A 24,217-nucleotide genomic window follows, 5' to 3' on the forward strand; every position below is an offset into this window, starting at 1 on the left:
CGGTGATGATTTGGTTAGTGTTTGACAAGATTAGGCAGTATATAATCTTGAGTGTAGTGCTAGTGTAGTGTTAGTGTTTTCTTGTGTTGTGGTTTTGATAAAAGATGATGTTGAAAGGGGGGAGAAGAACTGTTTGTGTACAAGTAATCTTAGCTCTAAAAAATGTATTTCTATATCTACCTCTGTAGTCACTTACTCAGTGGAATGGGGTGAATGGAGTGGATGTATGGGTTATATGGTGGTTCGGAGTGTATTCCGTAGTTACTTATGTTGTTGTTGTTGTTGTTGTAGTTATTGGTTGTTATTGGTTGGTTGTAAAAGAAGATTAGATTTGTTGTGAATTTTCAAAATGTGGTGATTTGTTGGTTGTAAAAATCTTTTTTTTTTTTTTCATAAAGGGAGGAGTGTAGTACAGTATAGTATAGTATAGTACAGTGTAGTAGTAGTAGTAGTAGTAGTACAGAGTGTAGTGTAAAGTGAAACGGGAAGGGGACAAAAACAAAAGAAATGCAAGTGAAGTCGTGTGTATTGTGCAAATGTTATGTGTACATGTATTTGTACTGTATATAAGATTAAAATTTTCTATTGTTTAATTGAATGTGTATTATAGCCTCTCTTACTGTTTTGGCAAAGCAAACTAACATAAAGTTATCGAGAAAACAAACAGCGTAGAGACTACTACTTACTATGTAGAATGTTCAATTGCGTTCTAATCAATGGGACCGAATAGAATAGTATATGTGTATGTGTGTATGTATTATGTGTGTATGTATTATGTGTGTGTGTATTTACTAAGTTGTCTAATAATAGCACTCAACACACAAAATCAAAAACATATTATATTATATTCTTAGTAAGATTTTTCTATTTTTCTTTATTTCTGACTGTATTGCTCAAGAGTTTTAGAGACGGAGACACCACTTGTGATATCCTGTAAAATAGTTTACTGCTATAATGCAATTTGTTCTGTATAGTAAATCTGGTGTATATATGATGAGTTTCGGTCTAATCGGAAAGGAAATAATAAAAAAAAAAATAGGCTTTAGTGTAATAAAGTCGTGTATAGTGTACAAACTCCTTATTTTTATTTTATTTTATATTCTTGATATGCAACACACAAACAAATACCCACACGTACTATTATATGGGCAGAGCATTCACACTGCACAATTCTCTCTACAATTGAGAGATTAACCTTCAACAAAGAGATGTATTCTTTGTTATAAGTCAAAACACAATTACAGATAACTGTTTTGTATTTTATTTGCTTATTTGCTTATTTGCTTGTTTGCTTGATGGACAGAAGAGATGCGGTGGTGTGAGGCGCAGTGCCTGTAACTATATAACATACTGATGATAAACTCCAGCTTATTTTGTTGAAGCAAGGTCATTTTGCAGAAGATATTCAGCGGTTATTAAACGGCAGCACCTGCACCTGCACCTGCACCTGCACCTGCACCTGCACCTGCACCTGCACCTGCACTTGCAAATACTAAGAATACTGTGTTACCAGCACAACGCTGGCTGGCATAACAAAATATATGCACCTAGATATGGTATGTGTCACAAGTGCACGACCTCTTTTTTTCTCTTTTTTCGAGGTTTTTCTGATTTTGTGTTGTACACGTTACCTCTACACGCAATTAGTACGCGTGCCACATATGAAAAAAAAAAAAAAAAACATAAACAACAACAACACACAGTTTTATAGAGAAGGAACTAAAAAACAACACAAGAGTATAATTGCACATCCCACAACTCAGATCTCACATCTTACCTCAGATGATGATGTAGTTGTTGTTGTTGTTTGTTGATGGATGCTTTAGATGTGCAACACAATAACTACAACTCTTTTTAGACACACAAATAGGACAGAATGACATTACGTGTTCCTGGTTCTTTTCTCTCTTCCTCCATTCTCTTATTTGTTTCTGCTACTTTGCAACACTTAGATAAACAAAACTCCAAATTATAACTGCCGATGGCATAGCCACACTTCCAAACACATAACACAACATATAACAATTATCTATACAATTGGCTATACATTCAATACATTCAATAGTCCTGTGTGTCGTGTGTACTCGAGAGAGCATTTGATAAACAGCACAAAGAGGACACAAGACTGCATGCGAGCCCAATCGGCAAACGGATTAAACCAAAAAGAGCAGTCGGGGTCAACCTGGTAAGAAAGCTAATCTCCAAAACGTTTCATACTGTGCTGAAGAGTCTTTAAGTCAACCCCTAGACATCAGCTCCACAAGATTCTCTACGCCTGACTTAACCATTACTGATTCTCCAAATGAAAGTGACACATCATTCGACTTGGAAGTTAGTGATTTTGTTGATGATACTGAAGATGTCGATGGACTGGTTGAAATAGCACCTAAGATGCATGATGAGCCTGAAGTTGAAAGTTGAGATGAGAAGCACAAGCAAGAGAAAGAGAAAGAAAAAGAGCCGGCATCAGGTGAGAGTCATAAGTTATTACCTCAAGAAGATGAACTGGAAAGGAAAAAACTTATGGAAAATCAAAGCAGAAGAAGAAAGATTTCGATTGTGTGCTCTAGAGATAAGGGAGCTATTGATTGGAAAGAACAGAGTCCCATTCACAGAACATACAAGAGACTTGCTTAATATGTTCTACGAGAGGTTTAAACGTGAAGTCAATTCCTCTTGAGCAATATGCAAAGTTGACAGCAAAGTGTTGATATATTATGTGAAATTTATAATATTGTACAAAGACTCTAAGTTGTAAGTCTCAATATATATTTTTGTCCACGAGACTGTATAAATCTACTCAGTGTCATACCCCGTACCCAAAAGATCCTTGGTTCTGTTACCACTGTCACTAATGTCTTTTGAATGGTGTTTTGGATGTTGTGCGCAATTTCAACGCTTTTTTTTGCGTGTCGCATTTTATTGTTTATTGTCATTTTTCTTTTCCTTTTTTTTCTCGTGACACAGCAAACACAAACAACTCACAACACTCACAACACTCACAGCATACATAACACACGAGTAAAAAAATTCTCTTTTCAACAAAATATCAAAACATCATCATCATCAGCATCAGCATATCATTAAATCATACACGTACAGACTCACACACAGATATACTGGATCATCTTAGATTGTCATTTTATATAACTACATAAACTACCAGCTTTGTGCAGTATCTTCTCGTCACAACCATTTCCCCCCACATATATGTGCTAGCTTTGATATAAAAAAAAAACCATCTTTTTGAACTAGACAGCACCAACCAATCCTACAACAGTAAAAACTTGGACACAAGCCCCTACAGTTCACACAGATTTTTTTTTAAAAAATAAAAGAATTATAAATCACAACCAATAGAATAGACAGTTCAGAGCTGTATTTCCCTAATGACCAACTTTGTTAAAGATATCGAAGAAATACCGAACTTGAAGCCACCACAAGAGACATTTGTGGATGACCCAACATCATTAAAAGATATTCATTTAGATGAATTAACTTTTGATTTGATGAATGGATTGAAAAACGTCAATAATTTGCACATATTTCATGTCATTTATATCTATGCCCTGTTTATTAAATTTATGATTAAATTACAACAAAATCCCCAACTTTATGACAAATTTAGGCAACAGCAATTGCAAAAATTGGAAGAAAGAGAAGAAGCTGCTATGGCTCGACTCTTGAATAAGAATAAAGCAAGTAATGGAGGTCAGAATGGTTATGCTTCAGCTTCTTGTTCAGTTTCACCACCAATCTCGCATTCAAATTCAACATCTACTACAAATTCATTGGGATCTTCTACTGGTACACTAAGAACAGATGAGCATAGTGATAAAACAGGAACAGCACCTCCATTGGTAACTACTGACCACATGGATGTCGATGATGGAAAAACAGTTGTTGAGGATTTTGCAGATGGAAATGATTTACCAGCAGACATACTACTAGACAGAAATGATAATGATGAAGTAGTATTTAATGATGAAAACATTGACAATATCAACTTTAATTACAGTAGTAATAAAGACAATGATGAAGGTGATCATTCTCCGGCTAAATATATCCCAATTGACACCTTACTTGAAAATTTTAAATTGGATGAAGTTAATTCAGCATCATCGTCAGAAGAAGAACTCCCCTCCAAGAGTAGTAATAGCAGCGGTAGAAACACCGCCACCACTACCACCACCGCTGCTATATCTAATTTCCGTACATCATTGATCTCGGAAATCGAACACTCGCAAAAAATCAACCATGCCAATCAGCAATTGGTTAAAGTTTTCCAGTTGATTAAAACTCCTAATTTACCCATTGAACAATTCCTTTTACGTATAAAGCAATACTCGCCCTCAATCTCAACTACAGCCTACCTCCATTCCATATACATCTTGTTCAAACTAACCACCTTACTCGGTCAAGTTACACTAACTACCAACAATTCTTTTCGATTCACCGTGGGAGCAATCAGAACATGCACCAAGTTGCTTGACGACGTTTATCAAAAACAACAGAATTTCACTCATGTTGTTGGTGTTAGTTTACGTGACTTGTCAAAGATTGAAGTCAATTTTTGCTATTTGATTAATTTCAACTTTAATTTGAAATGTTTGGATTTGGTGTTGGCTCAGTTTTTGAAAGTGGAGTTTGTTGAGTTGTGCCAGTTTATGAAGGTGGAGCTGAATGAAGTTTATAATGAAGTTGTCAATGGTTTTTGAAACTAGAGAGGAACCAGAGGGGATGGGAGTATACTCATTTACTACTATTGTTAATGTTATGACGCATATGGATTATGATTATGATCATGATTATGATTATTATTTTTTAAAAGATTTTGTAAACCGGTTATGGTTTTGGTTAAAAATATACAAATGCAACTAATCTCTCTTTCCAACCCCACGAAGATGTATGAATGTTAGTGTTAGTGTACTTTAAAGCTGGGTATAACAATATTTCCTCTATCTTCCATAAACCCCATCTCGTGCTTTCAGCTTCACAAGGTTGCAAAAAAGTAAAAAAATGCGGCTTCTGTGGCTCGAACACAGTACCTCCAGATCTTCAGTCTGACGCTCTCCCAGGTGAGCTAAAGCCGCTAAGTAAAGAAAACCCACGCCGGGATTCGAACCCGGAATCCTTTGATTAGAAGTCAAAAGCGATAACCATTTCGCCACGCAGGCTTTTCGATGTGATTAAAGTTTTGCTGGTTTTCCCAACTCACTTAAATTTGAGCATGTGATACATAATTAAGAGAGGAAGCAAAACAGTGGAAATTGATAAATTCATTTATAAATCTATTAAGAGTACGTATAAATTGCTTTTCTAGATAATTTCAAAACATTCAAAGTCTCAAGCATGGGTTTAGTCTTTGATTAGGTCAAGTTTAAGCGTAGTTGGTGGGAAATGTTTTTTTTGCTAAATTTAAATGAAACAAATTGGTTGCAAATTTATATAAAATGCTAATCATTTACTATAATATAGTTAAAAAGTAAATTAACAAAAAACATTACAACTCTTATTTAAAACCTGGATTTAACCAAGTTGTTTTGACGAGAAGTATTATCTGTTGCAGAGCTAGTGGCGAGATTAACTCTTGTAGTTTTCCTAAGTTTCCACCCATTCTAGTTATTCCGCTTAGTTTACAAATGATATCATTGTGTACTTTTTACTAGACTAAGGGAATCATGGACTCAAGCTGCAATATTTCATTGTGTTTAGTGCCTTACAATAAAATTGTCTTAGCCAGATCTAGGGTGTTGGGACTAAGATTACATTACAAGCCAAGAAAGAATTCCATTTTGAAAAAAGCATTCAGCCGAAATACGATAGGAGTTGGAATCCTAGAGTGCTACTTAGTTGTAGGTTATCCCTTTTGCTCTGTCAATTAAAAAGTGTATGTTACAAGTTAGCCATGCACGAATCCATGTTGTAGATTTTGTCCCGTAAGAGTCATAGTGCATGCATGAGAGCTTATATTTCGCTCAATTAAACTTATATAGTGAAAGTATGGAGGAAAAAGGTTTTAGAAAATCAGTGATCTCTTTTATTTATACAAGAATTTGAGTGACTCAATTTGAAAATGCATGGTTATGGGTATTCCTCTTTTGCTTCTCTTCTAAAATGTGTCATTTTATACAATATAAATTCGCTTTTTGTGGCACATTTATCAATAACTGTACTATACACGACCTCAACACTATCTTATCTATTGTTTACGCTTTTATAATTCATAATCTTTGAAAGCAAAGAGTAATGGCAGTAGGAATTTACCCTTCGTATACTGTGATACTTTTACGCCTCAACAAAGCTAATACCACCAACACAAGGTAAGGAAAATATGTTAATACAAGAGAAGTAGAGTAAAATTTTGTTCATGACGTATGTTGTGAATCTTATCATTCCACACCCGCGCATGTCTTTCTTTTTTGTGTAACTCATAGCAAAAAGCAGACCCCACGAGGGGGTAAACAAATTCATTACCATAACAACAAACAAACAACAAGCAAACAACTTCTGTTTAACTCAGTTATTACCCATTAAGAGTCATTTTGCATATTTGAACTTATTTATTCCTTACTATTTTCTTTACACTTTTGCTATATGTTGACCACTACTAGACTTCGACCATCACCTAAACCCACGTTCACAATGAGAAGAAATAGGGCCAAAATAATAGGTGACCCTCTTACACCAGATACATCCACTGCTGCAACCAGCAGATCTGACAATGGAACGGCGGCTATAGCCAGTCACCGCTACTATTCGTCACACACTTCATCTTCCCTCCTCCACGACGACCACCGCCATCACGTTCCCTCAAAACATTCGATTCTTATACCCAGTCCATTGAACGCGTTGCTTCATTCAGACAGACACATGAAATACCACTTTTACAACCTTGGTGGTGACTTCATTAGAGTTTCAGCCTATCGCCGCTTCAAACAGTTGTTTCGAATCGGCGGAGGCTCTTTAATTAAAGAGATTGTCTTTGATTTATCAACGTTTTTAAAACGAGAATTAAATGACGAGAAATCAGGTGTCCATTTACAGTTTAAAAATTACTTGACTTCGAACAGTAACATCTTGAAAAAGAAGGAATCTCATTGGTGTCTTTGTGATCACCAGTTTGGTTTGCGCAATTGGCTATTTATCGTGTTTGGTTACATGTTACAAACGTACAAGGAAGAAGAAGTACATGAATGTTTGGATGATGTTATCAAGATGTATTTGAATGCCAGAAAGAATAGACTAGACCCTGATAATATTCGAGTTATCCGTGATGAACGTGATAATTTTACATTAGCAACTTTCCAAAATTATATCAATACGGTGGAAATTCAGGAAGATTTATTATTTGGCAAAAACAACAACTCAACAAGATTTGTCACCATATCTTCGGCATACAACCAGAGGATTTACTTACCGCCTTTGCCCAAGCTACATGATCGGGATTTATTAATCAAGGCGTTGATGCATAAGGAGTTTTATCGGTTGTTGTTAGATCCTCGTCATAAATTTGCCCAGACTATGCAGTCCCATAATTATGATTTATCATTTGGTGAATATGGATTGATTCGTAAGGAAATCTCATTTCTTGATGGTTTGGGAGATTTCTTTTTGGCTCAGGAAACGTCGAGACTTATATTTGATTTATGCCGCAACAACAACAGTAACAACAACAGTAACAACAACAGTAACAATAACAGCAGCAACGGTACATTGGACACTGACGATTATGGGTATATCTCATTCAACCCCAATGCTAGTTCACAAACTTACAATTTACTCAAAATGATTCTTGCTACAAACACACTAATGTCTAAATTAACTAAATGCTACAACTTATACCAGGGATTAAATGACCCCATAATCAACACCAGGATAGCAGACGAATGGATTCCATATACCACAACTGGCCAACTACCTCCAAGCAAAAACCTTGATGAAGTTCGGATCTATGAAGAGGAATTTCTTGGTGATTTTTTCGAAAGTTATATGGCCGCATTGTTGATTGAACAGCCAAACATGGCCAAATCGTTCATTAGAGAAATTTATAAACGATTAATTTCGGTGATGACAAAGACATTACCCCCCGAGGTGACGTATCAAAATTGGACCATGAATATCCTAGGCCGAAATATTTATGGAAAGAAAGAAGTTGTTTAAGATTCTACATTTTATGGTACCATTATTAGATCTAATTTTATAGCTTTATCATACACTGTTATCCTTTTCAGCAACATATAAAATTGGAAATAATACACAAGTAAAAAATATTATCAGCAAACAGGAGAATACACGTCTTCCTGTTTTTTGAAACTATGTAACACGTTGAAACTATCACCTCACCTAGTAAACAAATTCTTTTTGGCTCGAACACTTTTATTATACCTCTTGTTGTTTTTAAGCTCATTATTCGACAAGAATAATTCATTTCCAGAACTGTCGTCTTCTTCATCGTCATCACTGCTACTACTTGATAATGACAGATCCTCCCCACTAGTATCAACTGCTGACTTCACATCTGATTCATCTTTACTTGCATCGATGTTGCTTGACCTAGTCTTCTTGTCTTCCTTATGCAGCTTTAAATCATCGATGTCTTTGACTTCGGGTATTCCACGGCTGCCTAATTCGGTTAATGTCGGTAGTGTAGGCTTTCTTGCAGGAGTAGCCAAAGGCATACTAGAAGCACCCGCACCATTATCACCAGTTGATAAGCTCTCCTTTGATCCACCACCATTTTGCAAACGCACTCGAGTTAGCTCTTCCGTCTTTGAGGAGTTCTCATCATTTGTCGTCACTTGGTTTACACCTCGTTTCTCCAATGCCCCAGTAAGCCCTTTATTGGCAATGGAAGTCAATAACCGTAAAGTCAGAAGCTGGCTCGAATTGCCATTAACACCTGGTGAAGCATTTCGTTTGATAGGCTCTGATGCAACTAGTCTCTTTTCAGCAGTTTTGGCCTCCATTTCCTCGTCTTCATCGTCACCAGCAACCGATTCAATATCGCTTGACCCTGACGATGATCCTTGCTCTTCTCCTTGATTGGCAGCATATAATTGAAGACTTTGGGATCCGGTCCTTTGATCTGGACCTCCCAACGATGTAGGTAAGCTGCGCGAGGGGAATTTAAGCGAGGTCATCATTGTAGAACTTACTTCAACCGATCCAACTGCACCATTTTCATTTGCCTTGACAGTGCCATTGCCATCTTGATGTTGATCGGGTTTTCCTTTGGTTGGTGAACTACCAACCCCAAATGCAGTATTATCACTCCGTCTTAATACCGATGGATCAGCCGAACCAAAATGCGAGTCCATTAATGTATCCGAAACAGGCTTATTGTCAGATTCCAGCTTGGATTCTCCATAAAATAAATTGCCTAAAGTTGCCTCAGTTGCCTTTTTCAGATTATTATAGAAGGAGTTAAACCTTGAGGTTGATTGTTGTTGACCACCATTTTCCAGTTCCAGTTCCAAATTTTCATTTTCTTGATTTCGAACTGACTTAACCTCGTTGACTGATGTACTATCTTGCTTATGTTCAACATGTTCATCAGTTTCTATTGATTTTTCACGAGGGTTTTTTTCTACTGGTCCAAGGGCAAATAAACTGCTCATTGCTTCAAACTTTGATTTCAGAGTTTTAGGCCCTTGTTCAGCCTCATGACCGGAATCATCATCAGAGTCATTTTCTCCCTTCTTTTTTTTGGTAACCTTTTTGGGAGTTCTCTTTGGCAAGGGTAGTTTCTTTGCATTGGTGGCCCCTTGCTTAGTATTGGCTACTTTAGCATCTGATTCCTTATCATCTTTCTTTTTCAGTTTGGTATCTTTGAAATGATCTTTAATTACACGTCCATCTGGACTGTCATCATCATTCATTGCTGGTGGATGTTTAGGTAATGGGCCCATAGGGTTTGCTCTAGTTCGGGATGCATTGGATGAGGTGGTAGCTTGTGGTTTTGGTGGGGCTTTACGCTTCGGAGCCTTGATTGACTCCTCAATCGATTCCTCTTCTTCATGTGTCTTGGCTTTATCTTCTTCATGGGTCAACCTCTCATCTTCATTATCTTCGTCATCAGACCCACTTGAAATTTTAATAACTTCAGTCTCGTCATATTCTATATCATCTAAGCCTTGGCTATTAAATGGATTTTGATCCGCTGGTTTCTTAGTTTTGACACCGTTCTCTCTATCAAATTGAGTTCTAGTCTTGACTTTGTAAGGAAGTGGCCCACTATAACTCAGCTCTCCGGAAAGATCAAACCGGAAATCAACTACGGGATCAGTATATACAGATTCACAAGTGTAAGCGCCAACCGCAAAATGCTTGGGTATTTGCTTAAACGTTCCATTGGGTCCTGTCTTGTACTTCAAGATCTGGTCGCTTAAATGACCCAATCTAAAATCTATACTATCGAGAATATTAATGGTTTTTGATTCATCATAAACCCTCTCAATAGGCGCTGGGGAGGCTGTAGCCGTGGTAGTGGTTGTCAGTGATGTCATTTTTTTAGCTCTCGTTGACCTACCTTTCCTAGGCGTTTCTTTTACCTCATTTGGAGCTGAAGCTGCTTCCAAATCCAGTTTCTTCTTATACGCAAGAGTGACTTTAACTCCAGCTGGAGTTGAAGTCGGAGTTGGTGTTAGTTGGTTCCCTTGTTGACGTGTTGGAGAAGTCCTTTTGGTGGTTGCCGGGGTCGATGTTACTGGTGCAGGCTTTGGGGTCTTGTCGTAGTCCTTAGTGGGCTCTATAGTGCTTGGTTCATGATGATTGCTTGTGGGGATATACGGATGTCCTTCAACAGTATCAATGTGTAACGACTTGAGTACAGCTTCACGCTTGGAGAGTGGATTCTTCTCACTTTGCTTTTTATACATGTCTAATATGTCAGCTTTGGCAAGTTTTTGGGTCTGACTGTTAACTTTGTTTATCGGCACATCGTCTTCTGATTCAGACGAATCTTCCATGGGATTGGCCTCGAGGACCGAAAAGTCATCGTCCTCTGAATTGTTGGCAGGAGGGCTGGCTGTTGGAGGTTTCACCAACATACCGGAAGTGATTCTTTGACGTGATTTAGCACCTGGACTTTCAGTCATTTTCTTCTTGGGAATCTTAGTCAGTGATGGTGCTTCAGGTGGAGCTAATGACACAGGTGACGATGCTGGTTGCAGATAAGTTTTTGTCGGAGTCGCACCCACTAACTCAACAGCAGGCAATGATTCCATTTCTTCTCGTGATCGTTTTATTGGTGTGGGTGCAGCTTTTTCAAAACTGTCACTGAAAAACAAATTATCAACAATGACTCTAACTTCATCGTTCAGTTCAAAAACATCGTCAACTTGGTAGTCCTTATCCAAGTCACACTGATTTTTATCTTGACACTTAACTATACTGATTACCAGTTCGTCAGGATAAAGTCTTTGAAATTGTGCAATTATTGCATCAAGCAATTCACCAATTTTTTTAGCCGGATCAATCAAATGTAAAAACTTTTTGGCTATTAGTGAGTCAATCTTTGACGTCGGTAAAGATGAACATTCCTCGGGTATTAAAAGTATCTGAAGCTTCAACCTAACCATTGTCTAATAATAAGGTGGTGATACTTCTCTGACACAAGCTGAACCAAAAATAAATCAATTCACAAAAAAAAATAAGATGAGATGTGGAGTATATATTGGACACAGATGTGAGATTCCCCTATCAATGGATCGGAATGGGTAAGATCCTTTGTTGTGTTGAAGAGATATAGATCTCGAATGTTATACGTCTTCGAGTGTGTGTCTGTGTGTTTGGTTCTGTGGTCTCTGTGGAAGTTTTTCTTCTCAGTCTTTTTCAGTCTCTCAGTCTCTTTGTTTTGTTTTTTCTGTTTCTGTTATGCTGTTTATATCCTGTATATAAATAACGTTTTATTACGAGTAAGTTAAACAAAAAGATACGCGTATTGCATGTAGTCTAAGTTATACAATAAGAGTCGGCCGATATCTATCACTCTCTAGTACTCCGTTGACTTCATCAACTCTTGTGCTTTTAGTGCCAATATCTGCCTCTTCAACAAAACTTCATCTGCATCTACACTGACTCCTCCTTCTTCTTCAAGTTCCACAACTTCTTCTGGGTCTATTGAGTCCCAAAATGGTTTCCAACATATTATCTCGCCATCAATGGTTCCACAGTAGTAGGTGGCAGTAAATGGTCCACCATTACACATTGAGCATGTCCTTCCAACATTCTTGGTACCTCTTCTTGTTAATCGGTTGACCAACTTGCCATCGATTGTTCTGAAAATAAGCACTTCACCACTCTCTGAGGGAAAAAGAAGATACTGCAATTCTGTTTCTTCATTGGGATTCAACAAGATTGGTGTTGTTTGCGGGTACTTGTTTCTGGTTAACGGACCAAAATTGATCAACTTATTTATTGGCGGATATGGGGTGCTAATCATATCCCATACTCTAATCTTGTCGTCATTACCAGCCGTAAACAAAGTAGTTCCTGATTCATCCCAGGCCAACCCATTGACTGGACCCAGATGGGCTTTGACTGATTGCTGGGTGAGATTTGCCTCTGGTTCAGAAGATCTTGATGTATTTGTAGTGAGCATATCTAATCGACATAATAAACTTTTGCTTCTTCTTATATCCCATATTCGCACTTCTCCATCATATCCTCCAGAAGCCAACAAGTTTGGATTAGTGGGATGCCATTTAACACTGAGTGTCTTTCCCTTGTGTCCTCTTAATGTATGGGTGCTCGAAGTCGAGCGCATGTCTAAAAGTCTAATAAATGGTTGATCGCTGGCAGTAGCAATTAATGAACTTTCTCCACATATATCGATGGAATAAACCCGATTATTTAAATTAAAAGAATAAACAGGGACTAATTCATTGGTATCCCATACTTTAATTGAATGGTCAAATGATGATGATACAAATAACCCCGTATCAAATGGCCACCATTGGAGTGCCGAGATTCCAAACTTGTGAAACTCTCGCGATGGCATAATTGCAACATTGGTAAATGCAGTCACTGGATTATCATAATCAAAAGTGTCAAATTTAGAATGATGATGGATCTTATTAAAACCAGCATCAACCTCATTTTCTTTTCGAATCTCATCTTGTTGATGCAAATCCCAAAGTTTGATGGATGAATCGCCTGATCCACTCAATAAAAACCGATAGTCCATACTCTCCAACGCAAGACTGTTGACCAGGGCATTTTTGTGACAGTTTGCGGGGAATACATCATATTTAGCCGTTTGATAAAGCTGAGATGAGTAGTAGTTGTCAGTGATTACGGCAGCAAACTTTAACGGCGTTATATTCCCTAATTTTCTTTCGAGCAAGAGCGATTGCATATCATTGTGTGTGGGGGGGGGGGGAGGGAAGAAGGGAAAGGAGTGGTGGTAAATAAGCCAAACAGTGTCTTATTTCCTTCTTTCAGTTGAAATTTGTATCAGTCTGGTGTAAAGAGTAGAAGAGAGCAGATCTCTTCAGTGACATACGTATATTGCTATATTGCTATGAACTGAAAGCTGAGTCTTTGTCGCGACTTGTGTTTATATGCACTCCTCAAATTGACCTCTTTGAACTCAAAAAAATTTTCTTTTTATTTCTTTTATTTTTCAGAAAATCGAAAGACGTTTCGATACACATCTACAGTACTAGAGCACATTATTACAAAATGTTGGACATTAACGCATTCATAGTCGAGAAAGGTGGAGATCCTGAAAAGATCAAGATTTCCCAAAAGAAAAGAGGGGCTTCAGTTGAATTGGTTGATGAAATTATCAGCGACTACAAGGACTGGGTCAAGATTAGATTTGATTTGGATGAACATAACAAAAAATTAAATGCTGTTCAAAAACAAATTGGACAAAAGTTTAAGGCCAAGGAAGACCCTGCTGAATTGCTTAAAGAAAAAGAGCAATTGACTGAAGAAAAGAAGCAGCTTATAGAACGTGAAGCCAATACCGATAAAGAATTGAGAAATAAGGTTAACCAAGTGGGTAATTTGGTTCATGACTCGGTTGTTGATTCAATGGACGAGGCTAATAATGAAATGATCAAGACTTGGTTGCCTGAAGGATATAAGGAACCTGCACAAGTTGCTGCTGGTACTAATGCACCTGCCAAATTGTCCCATCACGAAGTTTTATTACGTTTGGATGGATATGATCCAGAAAGAGGGGTTAGAATTGTTGGACATAGAGGATACTTTTTAAGAAACTATGGTGTATTCCTTAATCAAGCTTTGATAAATTACGGACTTTCATTTTTAGCCAAAAGGGGTTATGTTCCATTACAAGCGCCAGTGATGATGAATAAGGAAGTCATGGCCAAGACGGCACAATTGTCGCAATTTGACGAGGAGCTTTATAAAGTCATTGATGGCGAGGACGAAAAGTATCTTATTGCCACTTCTGAACAACCAATTAGTGCGTACCATGCTGGTGAATGGTTTGAAAAGCCACAAGAACAATTGCCAATCAGATATGCTGGATTTTCATCATGTTTTAGAAGAGAAGCAGGATCCCATGGTAAGGATGCATGGGGTATTTTCCGTGTCCATGCGTTTGAAAAGATTGAACAGTTTGTATTGACCGAACCAGAAAAATCCTGGGAAGAATTTGATAGAATGATTGGTGCATCAGAAGAATTTTATCAATCTTTGGGTTTGCCATACAGAGTAGTTGGTATTGTTTCTGGTGAATTGAACAATGCTGCTGCCAAGAAGTTTGATTTAGAAGCATGGTTCCCATTCCAACAGGAATACAAGGAATTGGTCTCTTGTTCCAACTGTACTGATTACCAATCGAGAAACTTGGAAATTAGATGTGGTATTAAACAACAAAACCAAACGGAAAAGAAGTACGTTCATTGTCTTAATTCTACCTTGAGTGCTACTGAAAGAACTATTTGTGGTATTTTGGAAAATTATCAACGTGAAGATGGATTGGTTGTGCCTGAAGTTTTAAGAAAGTATATTCCTGGTGAACCAGAATTTATTCCTTATATTAAGGAATTGCCCAAGAATTCCACTTCTCAAAAGAGAAAGTAGATTTAGGTGAAGTATTGTAAAATATAGTACTGATGTTGTTATACTTTCTGACTTTAGTTGTCCTTTGTAGCTGAAAGTCGTTGTTGTAGATGTGTCACACATTTTTATATCAATGAGGCTGAGACCAAAATCAATTTCCCAATCTCTTTTCAGAATTAAATACGCGGGAGCAAAATAAAAAACAAATAAACAAGGGGTCTTCTTTATTTTACAACGAACATAGAAGGTTGTATTTTTGACTACAAGGCATTCTATTAGAGCTTAAATCAAAATGACAACACCGGAGTACTCATCGAAAGAACCACCCCAATACAACCAGCTAGAAGGTGAAGTAAATGGAGAACACCAACATGACCACGGCCCTCAAGAGCAACTCCCTGCATATACACGCAGATCCAATAATGCATCTACAGCTACTTCCATATCGGATCAAGAGTCAGATATTATACTGAACCCCGAGAACCGTGAAAAACAAAATGAATGCAGTTTATGTTGTCATGATTGTTTTTGTGGAGGGTGTTTTGGGTGTTGTACTGGACAATCGAATATGCCAGGTAGTGATCGGAGCTTAATGGGGAATATATTGGTTGTGTTGTGTTGTGGTGCTGGTGTCCAAGCTGGTTTAAGTAGTTGAGCTGTTGAGATTTTAGTGCTGGTGGGTCAACTTTATGTATATTATTCATTGGGGATTGGAGACTGTGTCAATGGTAAATAGGACAGTATGAAAAATGGACAATTAATTAAATACAATTGTTTTTTCTTGGCATATGTTGTGGGTTAAAGGCATTCTTTGTTTGTTTTAGAAGTGAAACTGAGGTTGGGTGGTGTTTCATTTGGTTAGCACCGAGGAGCGATGGAAATATTATTACTTAATTCCTGGATTGTTAGGGTCAACAAAATTTCAGTGTGCCAAATTGCTGCACAAATTGCGCTAACTTTATTTTTCATTGTTAGTTATGACACAAAAGTTGACATCTTATTAAACTAAGAAAGCGAAGGAAGGGCCCTAATATTATATTTGCTGTTTAAACAACCACCTAACTTTCTTTTTTTCTTTGTTTGAATAGGTGTGGAGAATAGACACTTAATGCCACAGTTTTATTACATGTGGTGGCTTTGGGGAATAATATAAATACAGCTCAATCCTCACACCCACTCCTTTCTAATTACCAGCAACAGTTACATACTAATTAGTACAGCAAGCTTAAGCAACCATGTCAGCTTTATTAGCTCCACAACATCAAATTAAAGGTCAAACTGCGCTTATCACTGGTGGTACCAAGAACTTGGGCGCAGAAACCGCCAAGGAATTGGCAAAATTGGGAGCAAATTTATTCTTACATTACAGATCCAATCCTGACGAAGCCAAACAATTTCAAACCGAATTGACAAAACAGTATCCCGACATCAAGGTTGAAATTTACCAGGGTGACTTGAAACATGCTCAAGATTTGACCGATTTATTCACAGCTTCTAAATCAGTGTTCACTAAGGGTATTGATATTGCCATTAATAATGTAGGTCAAGTTATCAAGAAACCCATTACTGATTTCACTGAAGAAGAATTTGATTCCTTAGACTTGAAGAATAATAAAGTGGCCTTTTTCTTTATCAAAGAAGCTGGATTGAATTTAAATGACAATGGTAGGATCGTCTCATTAACCACCTCGCTATTAGCTGCATATACCGAATATTATGGTGGGTATCAAGGCACCAAGGCTGGAGTTGAGTTTTACTCGAAAGCCGCATCAAAAGAATTACATTCAAGAGGTATTACTTCCAATTGTGTGAGTCCTGGACCTATGGAAACACCCTTTTTGATAAATTCTGAGCAAAAGGAGAGTGTTGAGTTTTTCAAAACTGTTGGATTACATGGTAAATTGACACAAACAGGAGATATTGTGCCTATTATTAGGTTTTTGGTTACTGAAGGAACTTGGATTACTGGTCAAAATATCTTTGCTTCTGGAGGTTTCACTGCTCGGTAGAAAAAGCATATATATATATATAGCTGTTGTAATGTGAAGAGTTACTTTCCCTTCTACGTTATAGAACATACAACATGAACATTCCATTTCAAGACTAAAATCTCAATATGTTTTTTATTTATACAAAGTACCCACCCTGTAGTGTATATATATATATATATATATACACCTTTCCTTTACACGCTGCGCAAACATATCAACACATTCCTCTAGCACAACATATCCGCACATTCTTCAGCACAACAACAACAGATAATAGCAGCACAACATCCACAGAATGATGAACAACATCCACCACCACCACCCCTTTGTGGTTGTTGTTGGACATACATTGGTTGTTGTTGTTGATAGTAGCCTCCTCCTTGTGGTGGTGGTGGGCCCTGTTGGTAGTAACCTCCTCCTTGTGGTGGACCTTGTTGGTAATAGTTGGACTATAAAGAGTGGTTAGTAATTGCAATTGATAAACTTCTAATCAATAGTTGGTGGAGTGGAAGATGGTTGGGATTGTCTTGCTTGTTCGCCAAGTCTCCCTTGGTATGGCTGAAATAACGTAGGTGTATGACCAATTAGACTATCAGAACTTACATCGATATTTGCCTGACCATACTGAAGTAATATCATTAGCACTTCATGTGGCTGTTTTTTTTGTTCTTTTGTCAATCGCTGAAGAACACGTCTTTGTTTTCTCCCTATCGTCTAACACCTCCACCAAAAAAAAAGCACACCTTCACTTTATTGAGCAACCCAACTAATCAGCTGTATATTCTAATGTTATTACATACCATGGTTTAGTATTAGTGTTTATATACGAAGTGTCTTCTTGTAGAATGGAAAGAAAAAAAAAGATTTGAATGTCTTTTTAAATAATTGATGATCTTTGTTGATTTACTTTTTGTTTGTTGTTTGTTCTTTGTTGATGATGAAGGAAGAAAGATGAAATTTTTTTGAACCAATCATCAATGTTACACAAACACAACTCAGCCTTGTAACTACATTAATAGGGAAACTAAACTGTCAAAAAAAGAAACTAAGACCTATTTATAGACTAAACAGACAGTTGACCCTTCGTCAATGACACATACTCATAGAGAACACTATAGTTATCATGCAGGGATCCCATATTTCACAGTTGTCTTTTCCTCCCCATAGTCCACAAGTCGTAATCTTTACAAGTTACCTTTGTTATCCTAAGCCTCTCTGAGTTTCATATAAGAAGACGGAAAAAAAAATAAAATAAAATAAATAAATGCACGGAGCTAAAGTAGATGGGTAGGCTATAACAACATATCCACATGTCAAACACATATACTCTTCACCTGAGTAGAAAATTAGTTGCATCCTTTCAAAATCTGGCCGATTTAGATCATATATATAAAAATATATATATTTATATTTATATGTTCAGCACCGATGTCGGGTCAATTTTAGACACTTGTCGGCTTCTTCTCCACGCTCTGTAAAACTCATCTAAAATTAGAAAACGTTGGTCGTACAAAAGTTGTCTCTTTAAATAATAAAATAAAGTACGTCATTGTTCAAACAATTTTTATTTTTGGAATGGTCGTGTACTAACTGCTAATTAATGTCAATGTCGCGTATTATCACTATTGTCGTAAAGCCATGTATATGGACGATTCTTTTAATGACAACCCAATAGCCTTATAGGACTAACCTAGAGATTAGCACTACAATTAAAAGAATCGTTAAAGCGGATATAAACCATTTATAGAATTAAAGTACTTATAACATTTGAATATCAATAGCTGCATTTTCCTGAATGCTGGAAACATAATGATAAGTCAATACCAATGGAACCTTTCTATGAGCAATCAAGGCTAACGCTCGATCCTTAAAGTGGATGAAGCAATTACTTGTCCTCTAAACTTGCAAAAAAAGAACAAAAGAGCCCTTTTCACTACTCCACAACTAAGCAAACGCGTCTTAAAAGTAGTGAGTTGTTATAATTGCCCCTTTATTCAAGAACAAAACCTGCAAAGTAGTAAGCTGCAACTGACTCATTTCATAGCCAAATACTCGGTAATTGTCCTCATAGTAGTCTGTTCCATTCTACTTTGTTTCCTCTGTTCTTTCGCTCTAGTTATCCTTTCCTTCAAACCATCAAGCTTCAGTCTAATTGAAGTTAAAGTTGACGTGGTTGATTTTACCGAAACATTGCTCGATTCTACTTTCTTTAAATCTGACATAGTTGTAGTAGTAATTATTATCTCTCTCAAATAGCTTTAGTGTTATGTGAATTGTTGATTAATGTGTAACACGCAATTGATACATCAGACGAAGTGGCCCTGGACCTCTATTTATACTCAAATTACCTCTGGTTTAAAAAGCTCAAGTTGAATTAGTAATCCTTTGTATACATAACATAGTGAGTCACAGTCAATACAAAAAAAAGCTTAACCTTAAGCAGTCTTATACAATTAAGTTTACTGTGGTTTGCTCTATGTAAGGAACTGTCCCGTAAATCTAACAATGTCTAAGGGGTTAATTTTTATTGTTTTTGATGACTAATTATACAATGCAATACAAACAAACTGGTAGCGTAGATAACACGGCTGAGATCTCGTAAATCTTCTAATCTCCTATACCCTAACTCCTTCTACAAAAGCACAAGCTAAAATGTCCCGCTATTCATTAACCCATTCTATTATAATATACACACATCATATATACACACCATTTCCTAAGTTCCTAACACTCAATGGTTCACTTGCCCCTCTACAAAATTCATTGCATCTTCCTTATTAATTCCCACAATATTACTCACCTTGTTATTAAACATGACTCCATAAAACTTGTTTCCTGCCAACGACAATAACTCTGACCGGAAAGTAGTACATATAAATTGAGCTTTGGCACTAAGTGAATGGATCAAAGATGCCACTGATGTACGATACTGCGTATCTAAATTAGAATCAATTTCGTCAAATAAATAAAATGGCGCTGGGTCACAATGTTGAATGGCAAAAATTAGAGCAATGGCACATAACGATTTTTGTCCACCTGATAATTGTTCAATCTTTTGTTGCTCGTCATTTTTGGAATTGAATGACACTGATATGGAAACACCAGTGTAATTATCTATGGAATCATCTCCACCTCCCTCTTGGGTCTCAATATCTTCATCATCACGATGTGTTTGCGTTTGCGTTTGCGTTTGCGTTTGTGTTTGAGTATCACCAACACTCTTCCTTTGCAATTCCAAATAACCAACACCTTGCGGCACCAATTTTTCAAATATTTCATGAAAAGCTTCGGCAACTTGTTTAAAACTATTCATAATTGCTTCTTTCTTTTGTTGTTGCAAGTTTTGAATCAACTCCTCAATGGATTTTTTCGATTCATCCAATTCTTGCTTTCTTGAATTCAAATCATCTCGTTGCTTGGTAAATTGATTATACTGTTCCATGGCTTTTTTATTAATGTGGGAATATTTGGTTAATTTTTCATTAACTTTATTCAATTGGTTAACCAAATCATTGGAATTAAACTTGTCAAACTTCTCCGGCTGGAACGCTTCTTCAGGCAACATACCCAACTCTCTAATCTTCTTATTCGCTTCGTCTCTAGTTTGTTCCTTGATCAGTTTTTGATTTAACAACTTGGTGGCAGCTTTGGAAAACTTTTCAAAATTCTTCAATGTAGCAATTTGTTGTTCATTTGCTCGGGCCAAACTTTTCTCATTCTCACTAATCTCCTCCATAATTTGTGAATAACTTTCACTGGCTTGATCATTGCGTGATTGTGCAGTATCAAGTTGCATCTGCAAGGACTCCAATTCGTGATCAAGTTCATTGTATTCTTGTTGTAAGGATAATTTATCGCCGAGTGACTGCTTTTCTTGAATAAGGAGGTTCATACTTAAACGCATACTTTCAGCGTCATTCTCTAATTCACTTATTCTCGTGTCCCATTCCAATGTTGAAGTTACAATATCATCCAATTCACGTTCAATTTCGACTAGTTGCTGGTTATACAGCTCTAGTTGTCTCACTTCTTCCTCGCTCAACGATTGAGTGAAATCGGAATTTAATTCCTTTTCAAATTGTTTGACATTGGTACTCAATATTCCCTTTGTTGATTGTAAAGAGTCCAAATTCGATTGCAATACCGAAACCTCTTCATCTATATTGAACTTCTTTGCCGTCAATTGTGACAACTCAACCTCAAGTGGCTCCTTAGCACCTTCTAATTTATCCAAGTCACGAATACTCAATTGTAGCTCATTATTCAAATTGGTCATTTCTTGATTGAGGTTGGATATCTCCTGGCCAACTTTATTCATTTCAGTTTCAGTTTTGGCCAACTCATTTCTCTTTTTCGTTTGCAATTTTATAGCATCAATTCTTGAGGTTTTGTAATCGCGGTACCCTCCCGATAAAATCCCTCTAGTATCTACTCTGTCACCGTCCAAGGTAATGCATGTCAATTTAAACCTTCTTGAAAGTTCTGCTCCTTTTTGTAATTCATTCACCACTAGTGCCTTCCCAAAAATTTGGTTTATAGCTTTGCCAACGACTTCTTGATTGTACTTGAGTTTGGAAATTAATGGTAGACATTGATTTTCCTGCGAATCGGGATACTCCGAAACAAGAGTGTCCTCAATACGATTTAAAGGTATGAAGGTTACTCTGCCCCCTTTTGTTCTAATCAATTCTTCAATAATCAACGCAGCAGTGGCATCACTGTCAACAACAACATGAAACAATGACGTTCCTGCTATAACTTCGGTGGCGATTTTGTACTTATCATTGACATGAAACAATTCGGCAACAGTTCCATAAACATTCTTCTCAAGATTCAACTTTTTGGCTATTGATTTCACAGCAGCAATTCCCTGGGCTTGCGCACGATCCATTGTTTTATTGACAAGGACCGATGCATTGTTGTAGTCATTCGTTACTGAATCGTAAACACTCTTTAACCGAATCTCGTCTCTCCACAAACTCTTTCTCTGGTCAACTCGGTCGCTTATTTTCAGCTTCAATGACTGGATGCTGTTCTTCAATGACGTTATTTGGACCTGATGGTTTTCATCTTGCAAAAGCTGTTGCAACTCACCAATTCTCTCGGAGCAACTCTTTTCTTCACCAGACTTTGATTTGAGTTCATTTGTAAGTTGCTTTATGTCTTTTTCTTTTTCCTTGACCTCTTTTTTCAACTTGGAAATTTCGCTAGCTAACCACGAGTCCCGTTTTTCCTTATTGTTGAACTTCTGGAATCTATTTTGTTTGGAATAAAGAGCTCTTTGTTTTGATTGTAACTCGGCCAACCGCTGCTTCAAGTCTGACTCCTGCTTTTGCATCTCAATTAACCGAGGCTTATCTTTGGCAACTAAATCCAACTGCTGTTTGATTTGTGACTTGTGGCTCTCTATTTGATCCTCGAGGTCAGTTGACTTGTCATCGGCTGTGTCCAATTTAGCCCTCATTTCATTAACTTTGATTTCCTTCTCGGCTATATTCTTCAACAACTGAGTGCAATCCAAATCAGTTTGTTCTCTCTCCAATGACAAAACTTTCAATGACACTTTCAACTCATTAATTGATGTTTGCAATTGCAGGCACAACTTTTCTCTTTGTTCCATTTCATTCAAATCTTTCTGCGAATCAATCATCAACTGTTGATGTCTTTGCTCAAATTCACTAATTGATTCATTCAACTCATTAAACTCTCTGTCGAATATATTATACTCCAACACCTTCTTTTGTTTCTCCAATGACTGAAATTCCCTCAAATCGTCGCTCTCAATCTGCAAATCACTAATCTTCTCATTTATGCTATCCAACGTCTCATCAATCCTTTGCCTTTTTAATGTCGACTGGTTCATTTCCTTCATGGACTCCTTCAACTTACTTTCAAAAACCGTAGCACCACTGACCTCTTTCAACAACGTCAACCGTTCATGATCCTTTGAATTGGTTAAACTGGTGATTCTTCCCTGAGGCACAATGTAGTAAGGATTCGACCGAGAAAACCCTGCACTTTCCAACAAGTTCATTATATCTGATCTGGTTGCCGACTTTCCATCCAAAGAATAATCATCCTTCTTCATACCAATAGTCCTTCTGATTGAAATCTCAGACTTGGCAATGGGGAAACGTCCATCAGTGTTGTCAAAAACAATCTCAACATATGCAGACATCACAGTCCCAGACCCATCGTGTATTAGTGCTTGTCTTTCCTCTCTCGTCATATGTGTGTACGCGTCGCTAAGCACAAATCGAATTGCAGCAAAAAAGTTGGACTTTCCCGAGCCGTTTCTGCCAACAACAACATTGCAATTGGGGCTCAAGTCGTCAATAACAGTGGCATTCTTGTAAGTTTTGAAGCCCTGTATGGCTATCTTTTTGATGTGCATTGTGTATCTGTGGTGGAAATTGAGCTAGAAGAAATCAAATTGTGTGTTTACCTTTTCCTGTTTTTATTATTTTTTGTAAAGCTTTTTTGAACAAACAAAAAAATGCCAAACGCGTCGTTCGCCATTCACAAGTGATTGACACAGACAGTGGCTTTTTATTTCGCAGCATGGTTATACTAGAGAAACACTTTGGTTCTTAGATACTACTGGCTGTTTTAGAAGGTCTATTTACACTCTAGTGTATAGTCGACACTAAGGGTGTGAATTTGAGTTATCGAATAATACCGAGCATATGCGCCGATTTGTAGCTGTCATCAAAGTCCGTCAGGGTATTCCCGGTACGAAACAATCGCAAACCAACATCAGATAATAATACCCTCAATGGCATGCTGAACTCCGCTCAAGCTTCAACTTATTACCTCAGTAACCAAGAAAAAACCAATTGAATAATTTCATTACGAGAAAGTGACCTCAAAAATTCAAATTAGGAAATAGGCGCAGATCTACAGATTGATATAAAATATTATATTTTGGTGAACTGCATGGTTCTGTGGTTCTGCATCTCCAAGAAAATAAATTGCAATGATCATCAGTGTAATGAGAAGATTATTTTGAAAAGAGAACAAAAAGAGCTGAGTTAACCAGACAGTAGCGGAGGTTCCTTTCCGGTAATAATGGATCGGAAAAGGGTTAATAATGTATAACACCCACGTCAAGTGGTGCCGTGTGGATTTTGACATGCATAAGGATGCATTGAATCGGGAAGCTATCTCCATAATTGAAGCACTTG

The 24,217-nt window shown here is 37.2% G+C and overlaps 10 protein-coding genes across 10 annotated transcripts; 6 read left to right on the forward strand and 4 right to left on the reverse strand. All coding sequences in view use genetic code 12, as the record gives it.

Annotated features, from left to right (window-relative positions):
• Window positions 1-2,129: 2,129 nt before the first annotated feature.
• CANMA_003305 (uncharacterized protein) lies at window positions 2,130-2,421 on the forward strand (the record flags this gene model as incomplete). Its single annotated transcript, XM_051815468.1, has 2 exons — window positions 2,130-2,185; window positions 2,238-2,421. 2 exons carry the CDS (start codon window positions 2,130-2,132, stop codon window positions 2,419-2,421), a joined length of 240 nt encoding a protein of 79 aa, XP_051671043.1.
• Window positions 2,422-3,389: 968 nt separating this feature from the next.
• Window positions 3,390-4,718, forward strand: CANMA_003306 (uncharacterized protein; the record flags this gene model as incomplete). The annotated part of the gene is made up of 1 exon (XM_051815470.1): window positions 3,390-4,718. One exon carries the CDS (start codon window positions 3,390-3,392, stop codon window positions 4,716-4,718), a length of 1,329 nt encoding a protein of 442 aa, XP_051671044.1.
• Window positions 4,719-6,597: 1,879 nt separating this feature from the next.
• Window positions 6,598-8,163, forward strand: CANMA_003307 (uncharacterized protein; the record flags this gene model as incomplete). Its single annotated transcript, XM_051815471.1, has 1 exon — window positions 6,598-8,163. One exon carries the CDS (start codon window positions 6,598-6,600, stop codon window positions 8,161-8,163), a length of 1,566 nt encoding a protein of 521 aa, XP_051671045.1.
• A 179-nt stretch (window positions 8,164-8,342) lies between these two features.
• CANMA_003308 (uncharacterized protein) lies at window positions 8,343-11,582 on the reverse strand (the record flags this gene model as incomplete). The annotated part of the gene is made up of 1 exon (XM_051815472.1): window positions 8,343-11,582. The coding sequence occupies one exon, from the start codon at window positions 11,580-11,582 to the stop codon at window positions 8,343-8,345; it is 3,240 nt and encodes a 1,079-aa protein (XP_051671046.1).
• A 413-nt stretch (window positions 11,583-11,995) lies between these two features.
• On the reverse strand, window positions 11,996-13,360 carry CANMA_003309 (uncharacterized protein; the record flags this gene model as incomplete). The annotated part of the gene is made up of 1 exon (XM_051815473.1): window positions 11,996-13,360. The coding sequence occupies one exon, from the start codon at window positions 13,358-13,360 to the stop codon at window positions 11,996-11,998; it is 1,365 nt and encodes a 454-aa protein (XP_051671047.1).
• Window positions 13,361-13,686: 326 nt separating this feature from the next.
• SES1 (serine--tRNA ligase) lies at window positions 13,687-15,063 on the forward strand (the record flags this gene model as incomplete). The annotated part of the gene is made up of 1 exon (XM_051815474.1): window positions 13,687-15,063. One exon carries the CDS (start codon window positions 13,687-13,689, stop codon window positions 15,061-15,063), a length of 1,377 nt encoding a protein of 458 aa, XP_051671048.1.
• Window positions 15,064-15,334: 271 nt separating this feature from the next.
• CANMA_003311 (uncharacterized protein) lies at window positions 15,335-15,697 on the forward strand (the record flags this gene model as incomplete). The annotated part of the gene is made up of 1 exon (XM_051815475.1): window positions 15,335-15,697. The coding sequence occupies one exon, from the start codon at window positions 15,335-15,337 to the stop codon at window positions 15,695-15,697; it is 363 nt and encodes a 120-aa protein (XP_051671049.1).
• Window positions 15,698-16,277: 580 nt separating this feature from the next.
• ADH4 (Adh4p) lies at window positions 16,278-17,051 on the forward strand (the record flags this gene model as incomplete). Its single annotated transcript, XM_051815476.1, has 1 exon — window positions 16,278-17,051. One exon carries the CDS (start codon window positions 16,278-16,280, stop codon window positions 17,049-17,051), a length of 774 nt encoding a protein of 257 aa, XP_051671050.1.
• Window positions 17,052-17,260: 209 nt separating this feature from the next.
• On the reverse strand, window positions 17,261-17,836 carry CANMA_003313 (uncharacterized protein; the record flags this gene model as incomplete). The annotated part of the gene is made up of 2 exons (XM_051815477.1): window positions 17,261-17,482; window positions 17,834-17,836. 2 exons carry the CDS (start codon window positions 17,834-17,836, stop codon window positions 17,261-17,263), a joined length of 225 nt encoding a protein of 74 aa, XP_051671051.1.
• Window positions 17,837-19,764: 1,928 nt separating this feature from the next.
• On the reverse strand, window positions 19,765-23,427 carry SMC3 (cohesin subunit; the record flags this gene model as incomplete). Its single annotated transcript, XM_051815478.1, has 1 exon — window positions 19,765-23,427. The coding sequence occupies one exon, from the start codon at window positions 23,425-23,427 to the stop codon at window positions 19,765-19,767; it is 3,663 nt and encodes a 1,220-aa protein (XP_051671052.1).
• Between the last annotated feature and the right edge of the window lie 790 nt (window positions 23,428-24,217).

The sequence above is a fragment of the Candida margitis genome, assembly GCF_024628925.1.
Source record: "Candida margitis strain CBS 14175 chromosome Unknown scaffold16, whole genome shotgun sequence".
Classification (NCBI taxonomy): domain Eukaryota; kingdom Fungi; phylum Ascomycota; class Pichiomycetes; order Serinales; family Debaryomycetaceae; genus Lodderomyces; species Lodderomyces margitis.